The sequence below is a fragment of the Lepidochelys kempii genome, chromosome 8 (genome assembly GCF_965140285.1).
Source record: "Lepidochelys kempii isolate rLepKem1 chromosome 8, rLepKem1.hap1, whole genome shotgun sequence".
NCBI lineage: Eukaryota > Metazoa > Chordata > Testudines > Cheloniidae > Lepidochelys > Lepidochelys kempii.
The window spans coordinates 70262376-70276244 of record NC_136387.1 but is presented as its reverse complement, the minus strand read 5'-3'; the positions used below and the strand labels follow the sequence as shown (position 1 = coordinate 70276244).

General features: G+C 37.9%; 1 protein-coding gene across 8 annotated transcripts in view; it reads right to left on the bottom strand.

Annotated features, from left to right (window-relative positions):
- The window catches only part of CDC14A (cell division cycle 14A), a 127600-nt gene that overhangs the window by 45524 nt on the left and 68207 nt on the right, over nucleotides 1-13869 (bottom strand). For 7 of the 8 annotated variants that reach the window (XM_073356909.2, XM_073356911.2, XM_073356914.2 and 4 more), the window contains 3 exons: nucleotides 13281-13347; nucleotides 10380-10442; nucleotides 4767-4854 (listed from right to left, as the gene is read on the bottom strand). In XM_073356909.2, the coding sequence (XP_073213010.2) occupies nucleotides 4767-4854; nucleotides 10380-10442; nucleotides 13281-13347 (218 nt within the window). Of the gene's footprint in view, nucleotides 1-4766; nucleotides 4855-6564; nucleotides 6654-10379; nucleotides 10443-13280; nucleotides 13348-13869 lie in introns of those variants that run through there. The other variant, XM_073356916.2, reaches the window with a different exon arrangement.

Below are 13869 nucleotides of genomic sequence, written 5' to 3'. Positions count from 1 at the left end.
ACTAGGAATTTGGGGGAGATGGTTGGGAGATGTCCAGGTAATCTCCACGCCAGAATTTAGCATAGAGTGGAAAGAAAATGAAGTAAGAGTGGATACAGCTGTAGGTAGGAGGAAGGGCAGTGTAGATACAAGTCTAATAGGTTATACTGGTAGTAAAATAACCGTGCCTAATAGGGTACAGAATGTGAGTGAGGCCAAACAGCAAAAATTAAGATGTTTGTACACTAATGCAAGGAGCCTAGGTAACAAAATGGAGGAACTAGAGTTACTGGTGCAGGAAGTGAAACCAGATATTATAGGTATAACAGAGACCTGGTGGAATAGTAGTCATGACTGGGCTACAGGTATTGAAGGGTATGTGCTGTTTAGGAAAGACCGAAATAAAGGTAAAGGTGGTGGAGTAGCACTGTATATCAATGATGAGATAGAATGTAAAGAAATAAGAAGCGATGAAATGGATATGACTGAGTCTGTCTGGGCAATAATTAAATTGGGGAAGAAAACTATTAGAGCCTCCCCTAGGATAGTGCTTGGGGTGTGCTATAGACCACCGGGATCTAATTTGGATATGGATAGAGCCCTTTTTAATGTTTTTAATAAAGTAAATACTAATGGAAACTGTGTGATCATGGGAGACTTTAACTTCCCAGATATAGACTGGAGGATGAGTGCTAGTAATAATAATAGGGCTCAGATTTTCCTAGATGCGATAGCTGATGGATTCCTTCAACAAGTAGTTGCTGAACCGACTAGAGGGGATGCCATTTTAGATCTGGTCTTGGCGAGTAATGAGGATCTCATAGAGGAAATGGTTGTAGGGGATAATCTTGGCTCAAGTGATCATGAGCTAATTCAGTTCAAACTGAATGGAAGGATTAACAAAAATAAATCTGCAACTAGGGTTTTTGATTTCAAAAGGGCTGACTTTCAAAAATTAAGGAAATTAGTTAGGGAAGTGGATTGGACTGAAGAATTTATGGGTTTAAAGGTAGAGGAGGCCTGGGATTATTTTAAATTAAAGCTGCAGAAGCTATCGGAAGCCTGCATCCCAAGAAAGGGGAAAAAATTCATAGGCAGGAGTTGTAGACCAAGCTGGATGAGCAAGCATCTTAGAGAGGTAATTAAGAAAAAGCAGAAAGCATATAGGGAGTGGAAGAAGGGAGGGATCAGTAAGGAAAGCTACCTTATTGAGGTCAGAATATGTAGGGATAAAGTGAGACAGGCTAAAAGTCAAGTAGAGTTGGACCTTGCAAAGGGAATTAAAACCAATAGTAAAAGGTTCTATAGTCATATAAATAGGAAAAAAACAAAGAAAGAAGAAGTGGGACCGCTAAAAACTGAGGATGGAGTGGAGGTCAAGGATAATCTAGGCATGGCCCAATATCTAAACAAATACTTTGCCTCAGTCTTTAATAAGACTAAAGAGGATCTTAGGGATAATGGTAGCATGATAAATGGGAATGAGGATATGGAGGTAGACATCACCATATCTGAGGTAGAAGCGAAACTCAAACAGCTTAATGGGGCTAAATCGGGGGGCCCAGATAATCTTCATCCAAGAATATTAAAAGAATTGGCACAAGAAATTGCAAGCCCATTAGCAAGAATTTTTAATGAATCTGTAAATTCAGGGGTTGTACCATATGATTGGAGAATTGCTAACATAGTTCCTATTTTTAAGAAAGGGAAAAAAAGTGATCCAAGTAATTATAGGCCTGTTAGTTTGACATCTGTAGTATGCAAGGTCTTGGAAAAAATTTTGAAGGAGAAGGTAGTTAAGGACATTGAAGTCAATGGTAAATGGGACAAAATACAACATGGTTTTACAAAAGGTAGATCGTGCCAAACCAACCTGATTTCCTTCTTTGAGAGAGTAACAGATTTTTTAGATAAAGGAAATGCAGTGGATCTAATTTATTTAGATTTTAGTAAGGCGTTTGATACTGTGCCACATGGGGAATTATTAGTTAAATTGGATAAGATGGGCATCAATAGGAAAATTGAAAGGTGGATAGGGAATTGGTTAAAGGGGAGACTACAACGGGTCCTACTGAAAGGTGAACTGTCAAGTTGGAGGGAGGTTACCAGTGGAGTTCCTCAAGGATCAGTTTTGGGACCAATCTTATTTAATCTTTTTATTACTGACCTGGGCACAAAAAGTGGGAGTGTGCTAATAAAGTTTGCAGATGATACAAAGCTGGGAGGTATTGCTAATTTAGAGAAGGACAGGGATACCCTACAGGAGGATCTGGATGACCTTGTAAACTGGAGTAATAGGAATAGGATGAAATTTAATAGTGAGAAGTGTAAGGTCATGCATTTAGGGATTAATAACAAGAATTTTAGTTATAAGCTAGGGACGCATCAACTAGAAGTAACGGAGGAGGAAAAGGACCTTGGAGTATTGGTTGATCATAGGTTGACTATGAGCTGCCAATGTGATATGGCTGTGAAAAAAGCTAATGTCGTCTTGGGATGCATCAGGAGAGGTATTTCCAGTAGGGATAAGGAGGTTTTAGTACCGTTATATAAGGCACTGGTGAGACCTCACCTGGAATACTGTGTGCAGTTCTGGTCTCCCATGTTTAAGAAGGATGAATTCAAACTGGAACAGGTACAGAGAAGGGCTACTAGGATGATCCGAGGAATGGAAAACTTGTCTTATGAAAGGAGACTCAGGGAGCTTGGCTTGTTTAGCCTAACTAAAAGAAGGTTGAGGGGAGATATGATTGCTCTCTATAAATATATCAGAGGGATTAATACCAGAGAGGGAGAGGAATTATTTAAACTCAATACCAATGTGGACACAAGAACAAATGGATATAAACTGGCCACTAGGAAATTTAGATTAGAAATTAGACGAAGGTTTCTAACCATCAGAGGAGTGAAGTTTTGGAATAGCCTTCCGAGGGAAGTAGTGGGGGCAAAAGATCTATCTTGCTTTAAGATTAAACTCGATAAGTTTATGGAGGAGATGGTATGATGGGATAACATGGTTTTGGTAATTAAATATTCATGGTAAATAGGCCCAATGGCCTGTGATGGGTTTTTAGATGGGGTAAGATCCAAGTTACCCGGGAAAGAATTTTCTGTAGTATCTGGCTGATGAATCTTGCCCATATGCTCAGGGTTTAGCTGATCGCCATATTTGGGGTCGGGAAGGAATTTTCCTCCAGGGCAGATTGGAAGGCCCTGGAGGTTTTTCGCCTTCCTCTGTAGCATGGGGCACGGGTCACTTGCTGGAGGATTCTCTGCTCCTTGAGGTCTTCAAACTACAATTTGAGGACTTCAATAGCACAGATATAGGTGTGAGGTCTTTTTTAGGAGTGGTGGGTGAAATTCTGTGGCCTGCATTGTGCAGGAGGTCAGACTAGATGATCATAATGGTCCCTTCTGACCTAAATATCTATGAATCTATGAAAATAGTGTCCTCCATGAGGCGTGACCTTGCACGCACCATATGTGTGAGGTCATGCTGTGCGGAAGTTGCCAATTTTGTAGAGAAAAATGGTGCAGGGCTGGACGCTTTTCGGGGCCAGACACAATCGTCCTGAGGGATGCATCCTGCCCACTGGCTGCCAGTTGGACCACCCCTCATCCCTCCACTCCAGTAGTTAGTTGAATACGTGCTTTAAAGGAGCAACTTATAAATCACATCTGTTAAAGTGTTTTGCCTACTGCAGATAATGCTTGTAACTGAAAAGTAAAAAAAAAGAAAAAAAAAGAAAAAAAAATGTTTTTTCTCAGTTCATGTACTCAATATATTTGACAGTTCTTTGCGGTTTCCGTTTCCCTGTATAGCTAGTCAGTTTCCATTTTAATTTGTATGCGTATTTATATTAAATACAGCAGCTGGAAAGAGACCATTAAAAATTAGAAAAAGTGTGACTTTAAAACCACAAAGACTGGCAGGGAATCTGCGGGGTAAGGTGTAGCAAAACTACCACCTGTAACCAATGTTTTTCTAGGTTTCAGATAACAGGTAACAGCAGCCGTGTTAGACTGTATTCGCAAAAAGAAAAGGAGTACTTGTGGCACCTTAGAGACTAACACATTTACTTGAGCATAAGCTTTCGTGAGCTACAGCTCACTTCATCGGATGCAATTTTTGCAATTTTTTTAAAAACTAACTTGATTTCTAGTTGACTCTTCCCCTTTAAGTAGCATGAATACAAATCCGTTCCCCTCTCAATCAGGTTTCACTTCCTTGCTCTCTCTAAATGTTATAAAACCTACTAGTTTCTCCATCATCTACAGAATTTTCAATAGACAACACCTGAATTTCCAACGTAATAACAAGCATTTTTAAACCCTTCAGGGCTTTTTTATACAATATAAAGAATCTGGACTTGCACCCTTTTTTCTTCATTTCCCCCCTTTGTCGTTCACCTTTAATTCTGCATAGAAGTGAGTTCAGTTGTCAGTTTCAGGAAGAAAGTAGGGAGCCACCTCAAATTTCGGAGTCACTTACTGAGTGAATTCCACAGATCTCTTCCGATTGTCACTGAATGAAATTCAGTCTTATGATGTGAAAACTCGATACAAAATTCTATCCAAACTGACCAAAAAACCCAAAAACCCATCAACCTACCAATCCACCAACTAGAATTAATGTAACTTTTTTTTTAAAAAACATACTCTAACCCTTAACTACTGTCTTCACAAATATGCCAGAGATTGGAAATAAAGACTAATCATATTAAGGAATAGCAGGGTTATAAAAAATAATACAGTGTTTTGACGTATGATTGACAAGAAAAACATACCATTTTCAATTTTGGTTTTTGGATGAGGTCCACTAAATGCTAAAAATTTTCCTGGAACAATCCAGTTGAAGTCACCATTTTCTACCCGCTAGTGAACATTTTAGGAAAGAAGAAAGGAAAAACATTTTAAAATTCACACACAACTGTTAAAAATCTATTTCTGAATAATACTTTTTTAAAAAATAACTGTATCCTCTCTATAGAAATCATATGAGCAAAGCATTTCAGATGTAACTATTTGGCTCAGAAAATGGGAGAAACCAGCCATGTATGAAGCTACTTGCCAGAAATGTACACGATAGTAAAGGTAATCTTAGAAAAGCCTGCTTTGGAGAGATCTTCAAATAGGCAACCTTTCTACACCTGACCTAAGACATTTCTGCTTAAAGGCTCAGGCTTTCCAATGCAGCTCTACTTATGAAATACAATAGATGCTGGCAAACACCAATTTTATTTTATGCATTATCAAAGGCTATGGAAATCTGCCACATCATTAACAATGGCAAAAAAGGAATTAATAGTAAACAAATTAAGACAAAATTAGCTCTCAAAATAATAATTTCCTTTTGAAAGTTGTAATCCATGTACTGGCATAGCTCTGATGGGTTAGCAAACAAACCCAACTATAAATCAATAAGAGGATATTAAAGTTTGAAAGAGGGTTTTCTTTAAAAGAAACTAAAAGAGTGCATGTTCCTCTAACATGAGAAACAAAAGTCTTTTGTTTATTTTTAAACTCAGGCTTCACAACTAATCTGTAAACCTGGAATTCTTCCATTGCTCACTCAGCCGGCCACATCTGAAAGCATCTCTGAGATACATAACCCAAGGCTTCTCTAATCTCTAAGGTTTCTTAAAAAAATTACAGATGGGTTCATTCCCAGTTTGACAGTGTAGTTGCTCTACACATGACATTTTTTGCAATGACACACTGTTTTCATGTTGTATGAAGATTTTTGTATAATTTATGAGTAGATGATATATTCAGTAGACCAGCTCGCCACCCCACATAGAATCTTGCCAAGTAAAAAGTTCTGATTCTGTCCATCACTATAGGTAATTTGTAAACTATTTGCCTGGCTACCCCATTACAATTGACTCCATGGTCCACCCACAAGTAAAACTCATGCTGAAGTAAATAGGAGCATAAGGACTGGTGGCCTGACTCCTTACTTGGCAAACAGCAGAAACAAACAAATTTATACCAATGGCTGTAACCTCAGTAGACTGAGCAGAGTTTTATATAAGAACATTTTTTTACTTGATCACTCGATGTTGTCAGCTGTATTCATGAATACTGAATTCTTTGTACTTAAAAAGGGACATCATCCACACCTCAATTTTTAACCTACCTGAAGAAATATACAGCTGACAGATAACTGGAGATAGCTGATAAGAACTTAAGATACCATTATAAATTCAGTATTTTCTGTCTAGTTCAATGAAAAGGGAACAATCTATAAGCCTGGACCTGTGTAGGACAATGAAGGAGAATTGGTTTCTACATCCATTATTCTTGCATATCTGTCCATTTAAAATTACTCTTAAAACAACTCCCATATCTACACTACAAGTCATCACTTTTGTGATGGTGCCAAAAAAATACAGAAGTGTTTACATTTAGCTTCACATACTGGGAGCATCTGGACTGAATAAATACACACAGCAGGTTAGTTTGTGTGCACTCTCAGAGTTTAAACTGGAGAAGTGCAAGTATAAAGGTAAGTGGCATTTGGTTATGAGAAAGTTGGGGAGAACTGGATAAAGGAGAACACAGACACTTTTTAAATGGGCAAACCTGAAAGAATGCAAGAAGAGGAAATTGAAGAGGCTCCCAGATTCTCATTTCTTTAAGTAGGTCAAAATTAATCCAAGGCAGCAGTGTTCCTTTAAACAACATATTCCACATTCTCATTCTTCAAAAGTGAATAATCTCAAATGTAAACATTTAACAAATAATGGAACACTTTGTACACAGATCACTAGTTTATACTATTATGTACACACCCTACTAGAGAAACTTGAACGGGCACGTACATATTCCAAAGAATCTTCTTTTTTCAACCAACTATCTTTTGTTTTTAGAACAAGCATATAGTATACAAAGAGTAAACAGAATAAAGATTACTTGTTCAACATAAAATATAGTAACTATAACAAAAAACGCTAAGCAATGCAACAAAGACTGCTGTTGTGGAGAACAAAATTGGTTTACCAGTCTATACACAATAGCACACTACTGAACTTAGAAAAACCTCTTTCAAAGATTTTTAAAATTGTGGGAACAGCTAGACGGTAGGAGATATGGGAGAACTCAATTTGGTGAATGCTGAATGTTCAATACGGAGTTCAAGGTTTGGCTGTCATTTCACTCCCTTCAAACTAAATTCTCAACTAACTTCTCAGTGGCCATTCTTCTTGCCCATTTCCTACTGCCTCTTGTACTTCAGAGGATCTTAACTCATATCCTAGAATCACAGGACTGGAAGGGACTTCGAGAGGTCATCTAGTCCAGTCCCCTAGCAGGACTAAGTATTATCTAGACCAGAGGTGGGCAAACTATGGCCCGCGGGACCATCCTGCCTGGCCCCTGAGCTCCCGGCCAGGGAGGCTAGCCCTGGCCACTCCCCCGCTGTCCCCCCTCCCCTGTAGCCACGCCAGCCTACCTCCCAGGCTTTCCAAGAAGCCTGTCCTGCCACTCTGAGTAGCACGGTAAGGGGGTGGGGAGAGGTGGTCAGGAGGCCCCGGGGGGCAGGGGGCAGTTGGATGGAGCAGAAGTTCGGAGGGGGTGGTGGTCAGGAGACAGGGAGCGGGGTGGGGATTGGAAAGGGAGTGGGGTCTTGGGGGGGTCACTTAGGGATGGGGGTCCCGGAAGGGGGTGGTCAGGGGACAAGGAGTGCAGGGGGTTTGGATGGGTTGGGGCTCCCGGGGGGCCTGTCAGGGGGCAGGGGTGTGGACAGGGGTCGGGGACAGTCAGGGGACAGGGGGGGTTGGATAGGGGGTGGGGTCCTGACGGAGTGGTTAGTAGTGGGAGGTCCCAGGAGGGGGTTGTCAGGAGACAAGGAGCTGGGGGGGGGGGGTTAGATGGGTCGGGGGTTCTGAGGGTGGCAGTCAGGGGGCAGGAAGTGGGAGGGGGCGGAGGCCAGGCTGTTTGCGGAGGCACAGCCTTCCCTACCCCGCCCTCCATACTGTGCGCAACCCCGATGTGGCCCTCGGGCCAAAACATTTGCCCATCCCTGATCTAGACCATCCCTGACAGGTGTTTGTCTAACCTGCTGTTAAAAATCAAGGATAGAGATTCCACAACTTCCTTAGGCAATTTATTCCAGTGCTTAACCACCTTGACAGTTAGGAAGTTTTTCCTAATATCCAACCTAAACCTCCCTTGCTACAATTTAAGCCCATTGCTTCTTGTCCTATCCTCAGAGGTTAAGAAGAACAATTCTCCTCCCTCCTTCTTGTAACAACCTTTTATGTACTTTAAAACTCTTATGTCCCCCCTCAGTCTTCTCTTTTCCAGACTAAACAAATCCAATTTTTTCAATCTTCCCTCATAGGTCATGTTTCTAGATCTTTAATCATTTTTGTTCTTCTCCTCTGGTCTTTCTCCAGTTTATCCACATCTTTCCTGAAATGTGGTGCCCCAAACTGGACAAAACACTCAAGCTGAAGCCTAATCAGCGCAGAGTAGAGCAGAAGAATTACTTCTTGTGTCTTGCTTGCAACACTCCTGTTAATACATCCCAGAATGATCGCTTTTTTGCAACAGTGTTACACTGTTGACTCACATTTAGCTTGTCATCCACTATGACCCCCAGATCCCTTTCCGCAGTACTCCTTCCTACGCAGTCATTTCCCATTTTGTACGTGTGCAACTGATTGTTCCTTCCGAAATGGAGTACTCTGCATTTGTCCTTATTGAATTTCATCCTGTTTACTTCAGACCATTTCTCCAGTTTGTCCAGATCATTTTGAATTATAATCTTATCCTCCAAAGCATTTGCAACCCCTCCCAGCTTGTTACTGTCCGCAAACTTTATAAGTGTACTCTCTATGCCATTATCTAAATAACTGATGAAGATATTGAACAGAACCGGATCCAGAGCTGATCCCTGCAGGACCCCACTCATTATGCCCTTCCAGCATGACTGTGAACCACCGATAACTACTCTCTGGGAATTGTTTTCCACCCACCTTATAGTAGTTCTACCTAGGTTGCATTTCCCTAGTTTATGAGAAGGTCATGCGAGACAGTATCAAAAGCTTTACTAAAGTCAAGATATACCACGTCTACCACTTACCCTTAACCACAAGGCTTATTACTCTGTCAAAGAAAGCTATCAGGTTGGTTTGACACAATTTGTTCTTGATATATCCATGCTGAATGTTACTTATCACCTTATTATCTTCTAGACATTTTCAAATAGATTGCTTTATTATTTGCTGCATTATCTTTCTGGGTACAGAAGTTAAGCTAAGCTGACTGGTCTGTAATTCCCCAGGTTGTCCTTATTTCACTTTTTATAGATAATTTTCAAAGATAATTGTTAATGACTCAGATATCTCTTCAGTCAGCTCCTTGAGTATTATAGGATGCATTTCATCAGGCCCTGGTGACTTGAAGACATCTAACTTGTATAAGTAATTTTTAACTGTTCTTTCCCTATTTTAGCTTCTGATACTACCTCATTTTCACTGGCATTCACTATGTTAGACATCCAACCACTACCAACCTTCTTGGTGAAAACCAAACCAAAAAAGTCATGAAGCACCTCTGCCATTTCCCCATTTTCTGATATTGTCGTCCCCCCCCGCATTGAGTAACAGGCCTACCCTGTCTTTGGTCTTCCTCTTGCTTCTAATGTAGTTGTAAATTATGTCTCTAGCTAGTTTGACCTCATTTTGTGCCATGGCCTTTCTAATTTTCTCCCTACATACTTGTGTTATTTGTTATATTCATCCTTTGTAATTTGACATAGTTTCCATATTTTGTAGGACTCTTTTTTGAGTTTAGATCATTGAAGCTCTCCTAGTTAAGCCAGGGTGGTCTCTTGCCATACTTCCAATCTGTCTTATGCAGTGGGATAGTTTGCTCTTGCGTCATTAATAATGTCTCTGAAAAACTGCCAACTGTCATCTTATCTCAAATAAATCAAACAGATTTTTAATGGAGTCACAAAGACTTGTTTAAGTTAAGCACGTTTACAAATCTTTAGACTTATTTTATTTAAGCATGCTCAACTACACTTAAAAAGGGACACCAATGCCTCTGTGCTAGCTACATGAATGATTTTTGAAAATACAGAGTTTTCTAGAAATACATACAGTAGTACATCAAAGCATTGGATACATTTTTTAATAAGCAATCTCCAGAAGATATTTTGGTATGTATTCAATTTAATATTGAATACACCACTGGTACATATACCACAGTTTTAACTTACATTGGTCAGCATATCATGATAGACATACAAAAATAAAATCCAAGGTCCAACACTACAATGGATTGCTATTTATGCACATTCTAATTCATAGCATATGCCACTGCACATGCAAGTTTAACATACTTTGAGCAAAGCTAGAATTAAGAATTAAATATTAAGAAATACAAACCTCATAGTGTTCATACTCATCCACATCAAATGTCTTAAAATCAAAGAATCCATGCTGAAAAGCCTAAAAAATAATAATAATAAAAAAATTTCTTACATAAGAGATTGATCATAATAATGTATTGTCAGGTCTTCGTATTTTGTAGCATATTTGAGAATCAACAAAATAAAACTGAGTTTAAAATTTTTAAAAATCCAAAAGTTTACACTAAGAACATTGAAGCGTGCACATTTGAGCAAATCAGAAAACTTGGAACTTTAAGTAACATTAAGGTACCACCTGCCATCTTAAGTCTACCCCCTTACACATATAATTATGGAACAGTCTTTTTTTTTTTTTTTTTTTTTTAACTTTTTACTAAGGCAAAGTTACAATAAAATATTAACACACTACATCGTACATTACTTATTCAGGATTAGGTTAATATTCAAAGAAGCTGACTATATATTCTGGTTTGCTGTCTGGGGAGTCCTCCTCCCTTGAGGTAGCCTTTAATTACATTAATGGCCACTACTTTTCCCAATAATAAAATTGACTATTTCTAACTACTTACTTATTACTTTATATAGTGTATTGTGTAAGCTGCACAATGAATGAGAACAGGTTTCCCTCACCTACCACTTTTTGGGAATAAATGACTTATGGAGTCTGTCTGACATACAGAGTAGAAAAATGTAGTACAAGGTTATAGAAAAATTTATTTTATATTGTATTTGAGAAATACTATACGAGTACATAATTAAAGATTATAATGTTTATGCAAATGGCATACAAAGGGTTATGGCAGCGTGTGCAACCTGTATTTTGGCATTCCCTAACTCTGATTGTTAAGTATGCAACTATAATGTTTTCCAAGGTTTTTTTTTTTTTTTTTTTTTTTGGTGGCATATATAGTTCCTGAAGCACTGTGGGATTCTTCCAACTTTGCACTAACTGTTTTTTTCCCCCTGGTTGATAATACTTAAGCCTATAATGTCTTGTGAATGAAGAAGACATGGCACTGATTGTCTGTGGGGAATAAATGGTATATAGTTCTGCAGCATGTTAGTATAAGTATTTATACCAATGAACCAGATATATCCATCATGTTCTGAAAAATATAGGTTATAGAAAGTGTGCTTTGGGATTAAGAAATGTTTAAACTAGTTTATGCACTAGGTGAAAAATCCATTCTGGAATATGGAATTCTACTATACAGAGTGTAATCTTTTAAAGGCAGAACAAAATAGTTTCTTCCAAATTAATAAAGCAGGTCAAGAATTTTGCTTTAGACTAAAAGAGGAGATTTCAGCTTGAAATACTTTTGGCTTTGCAGGTCAATTGGTTAGAAATTCAGTGCTGATCTCTATAATGGAACAAAGAAAAAACGTGATCTCTATATCCTTGCTGATAAACACACATTCATTTCACATGCACTACTATAATTTCCTACAACATCTGGTTTTAGTCATCTCCCAGAGCTCTCAGTAACATTTCCCAGTGTTAGTGCCCTGTTAACTGGCTGGACTTCTCCAACCAATGTGAAGAGTTGAAAAAATATTCAGCTAAAGTTGTCTTTTGGTTTATTTTGAAGAAACAAATTTACTTCCATACCCTTGCAGAACAATTAAGATTGCATATTTCTATTGGTGACCAATACAAAATCAAAGATAAATCCTGCTCTCCTCCCTGAAGCAAGTATTCCACTGAAGTCAGCAATGAGACAGAGGAGCAGAATTTGGTCCTATCTTGTGGTATAAGGTGACTAATTAAAGTCGCATAATATCTGTTGTGTATCTTAAAACCCTACCTATCAGAGTCGTGACTTGATGAGAATCTCAGTTTGCATTTAATAATAACAAAACTCTAACCCTCAGGGTTGTGAAGAAAAGCTTAAAACATGATCCAAGTGTACCTTACCAGTCCAAAAATCAGAAGGTAAATAACCCCCCCAAATATATATATATTATATTTATATTTGTAATAATCTAATTTTTAGGACAATCTCCTGATTTTAGGGGGCCTGACTCATGTTTTTTTAATTTTTGGTACTGGCAATCCTGTCATGTGTTTTCTAGAAAATACTTATTTCTTCAGTCCCATGCATCATCAATGTACACTGAATCCCTAATACAAATATTACAAAGAACACTTACCTATACATTTGACTTTTTTTAAAAACTAGTTTCCTTGATAAATTTGACACAAAAATTATAAAGTGAAAATCCAATTTGAAAACCATAAATTGAAAAAGAAAAATACTCAGGACTAGCCAAATTGCTGCATAAAGTGAATGGTACAACAAAAACTAAGCAAGTTATTAAAATTGCATTACCATTTTTCTTTTTCAAGAGTTTTGGAAAGGCTGGAAAGCTATATCAAATCATAAAAGTCACTATGCCAAGAATTTTATTTAGTACAGGTCATAAATATAATACTGGATTAAACATTGTTAATTTTCTCACCATTGTTCACAAATACTGTGTTAAAGATAGTATTTTTGAAATGCCAGTTAGATTAAATAATTTAAATTAAATCTTAGTCTATTTTCTCAATAAGTAAGGAAACTGATCTAAATTATTCCTTTGTACCAACTTTTAATTTGAGCCAACAAATTGTTACAGAAACATTTCTACACAGATGAGGTTTGGTGTACATACAAGTTCCTACACATCAGCTGATCTTCAGAAGTCTGTAAAACTCAGGTGGTGGCCAACTAGCAAATTAGTAGTTTAATACTTTCTCCTACTCTCAGCATTTAAAGGAAGTCCCCCCTCTTTCAAGTTTTGTGGCAGGGCATGACTCTTTCCCAGGAAATTAAAAAAAGACAAAACAAAAAAAACCCCACCCACCAGATTTCTAGGTAATTTTTTTTTTAAAAAAAGAATTATTGCATTTTACAGTAAGGAGAAGTGATATTACCTTTTTTATTCCCTGCAAGCAATCCAGGATTGTGAGATTGTATGTGCAGTTCCCAAATGAGGCATCCCTAAAAATTTAATACAAATCAACTTTAACATGTACCGGACAAAAGTCTGTCAAGAAAAGGCATAATCACAGCGGCATTATTACATTAATTTATTTCATAGTTATTCAGTTCTCATGTGAAAGCTCAATCTAGTTGGCAGAAAATATCACTTACAAATATGAATATGCCAAATATCTTTCCCCCACACTCATTAACTCAATTTCTAGTAACTAATGTTTAAATTATCTTTCAAAAAATAAATCAAAATTCTTTCATCTCAGCAGTAATACATTTTCAGGAAGCACACAGTACTGCTTTGTGATAGATTAATTCTCTTTGTTACACATGCAGCATTGCTTAGCAACTTCTTCAAAAAAAAGTCTTTACCACAGCATGTGCAAGAACAGTAGCAGTCTTGGCAAGAGACAACAACAAACAAAAATACATAACAAAAATTAGAAGCAAGTCTTAATTTCTGTTTTTAATCAACCCAGATACCCTAAGGAAGAGGGATGAAGATGACCACCAATTGGCATTTTTTCT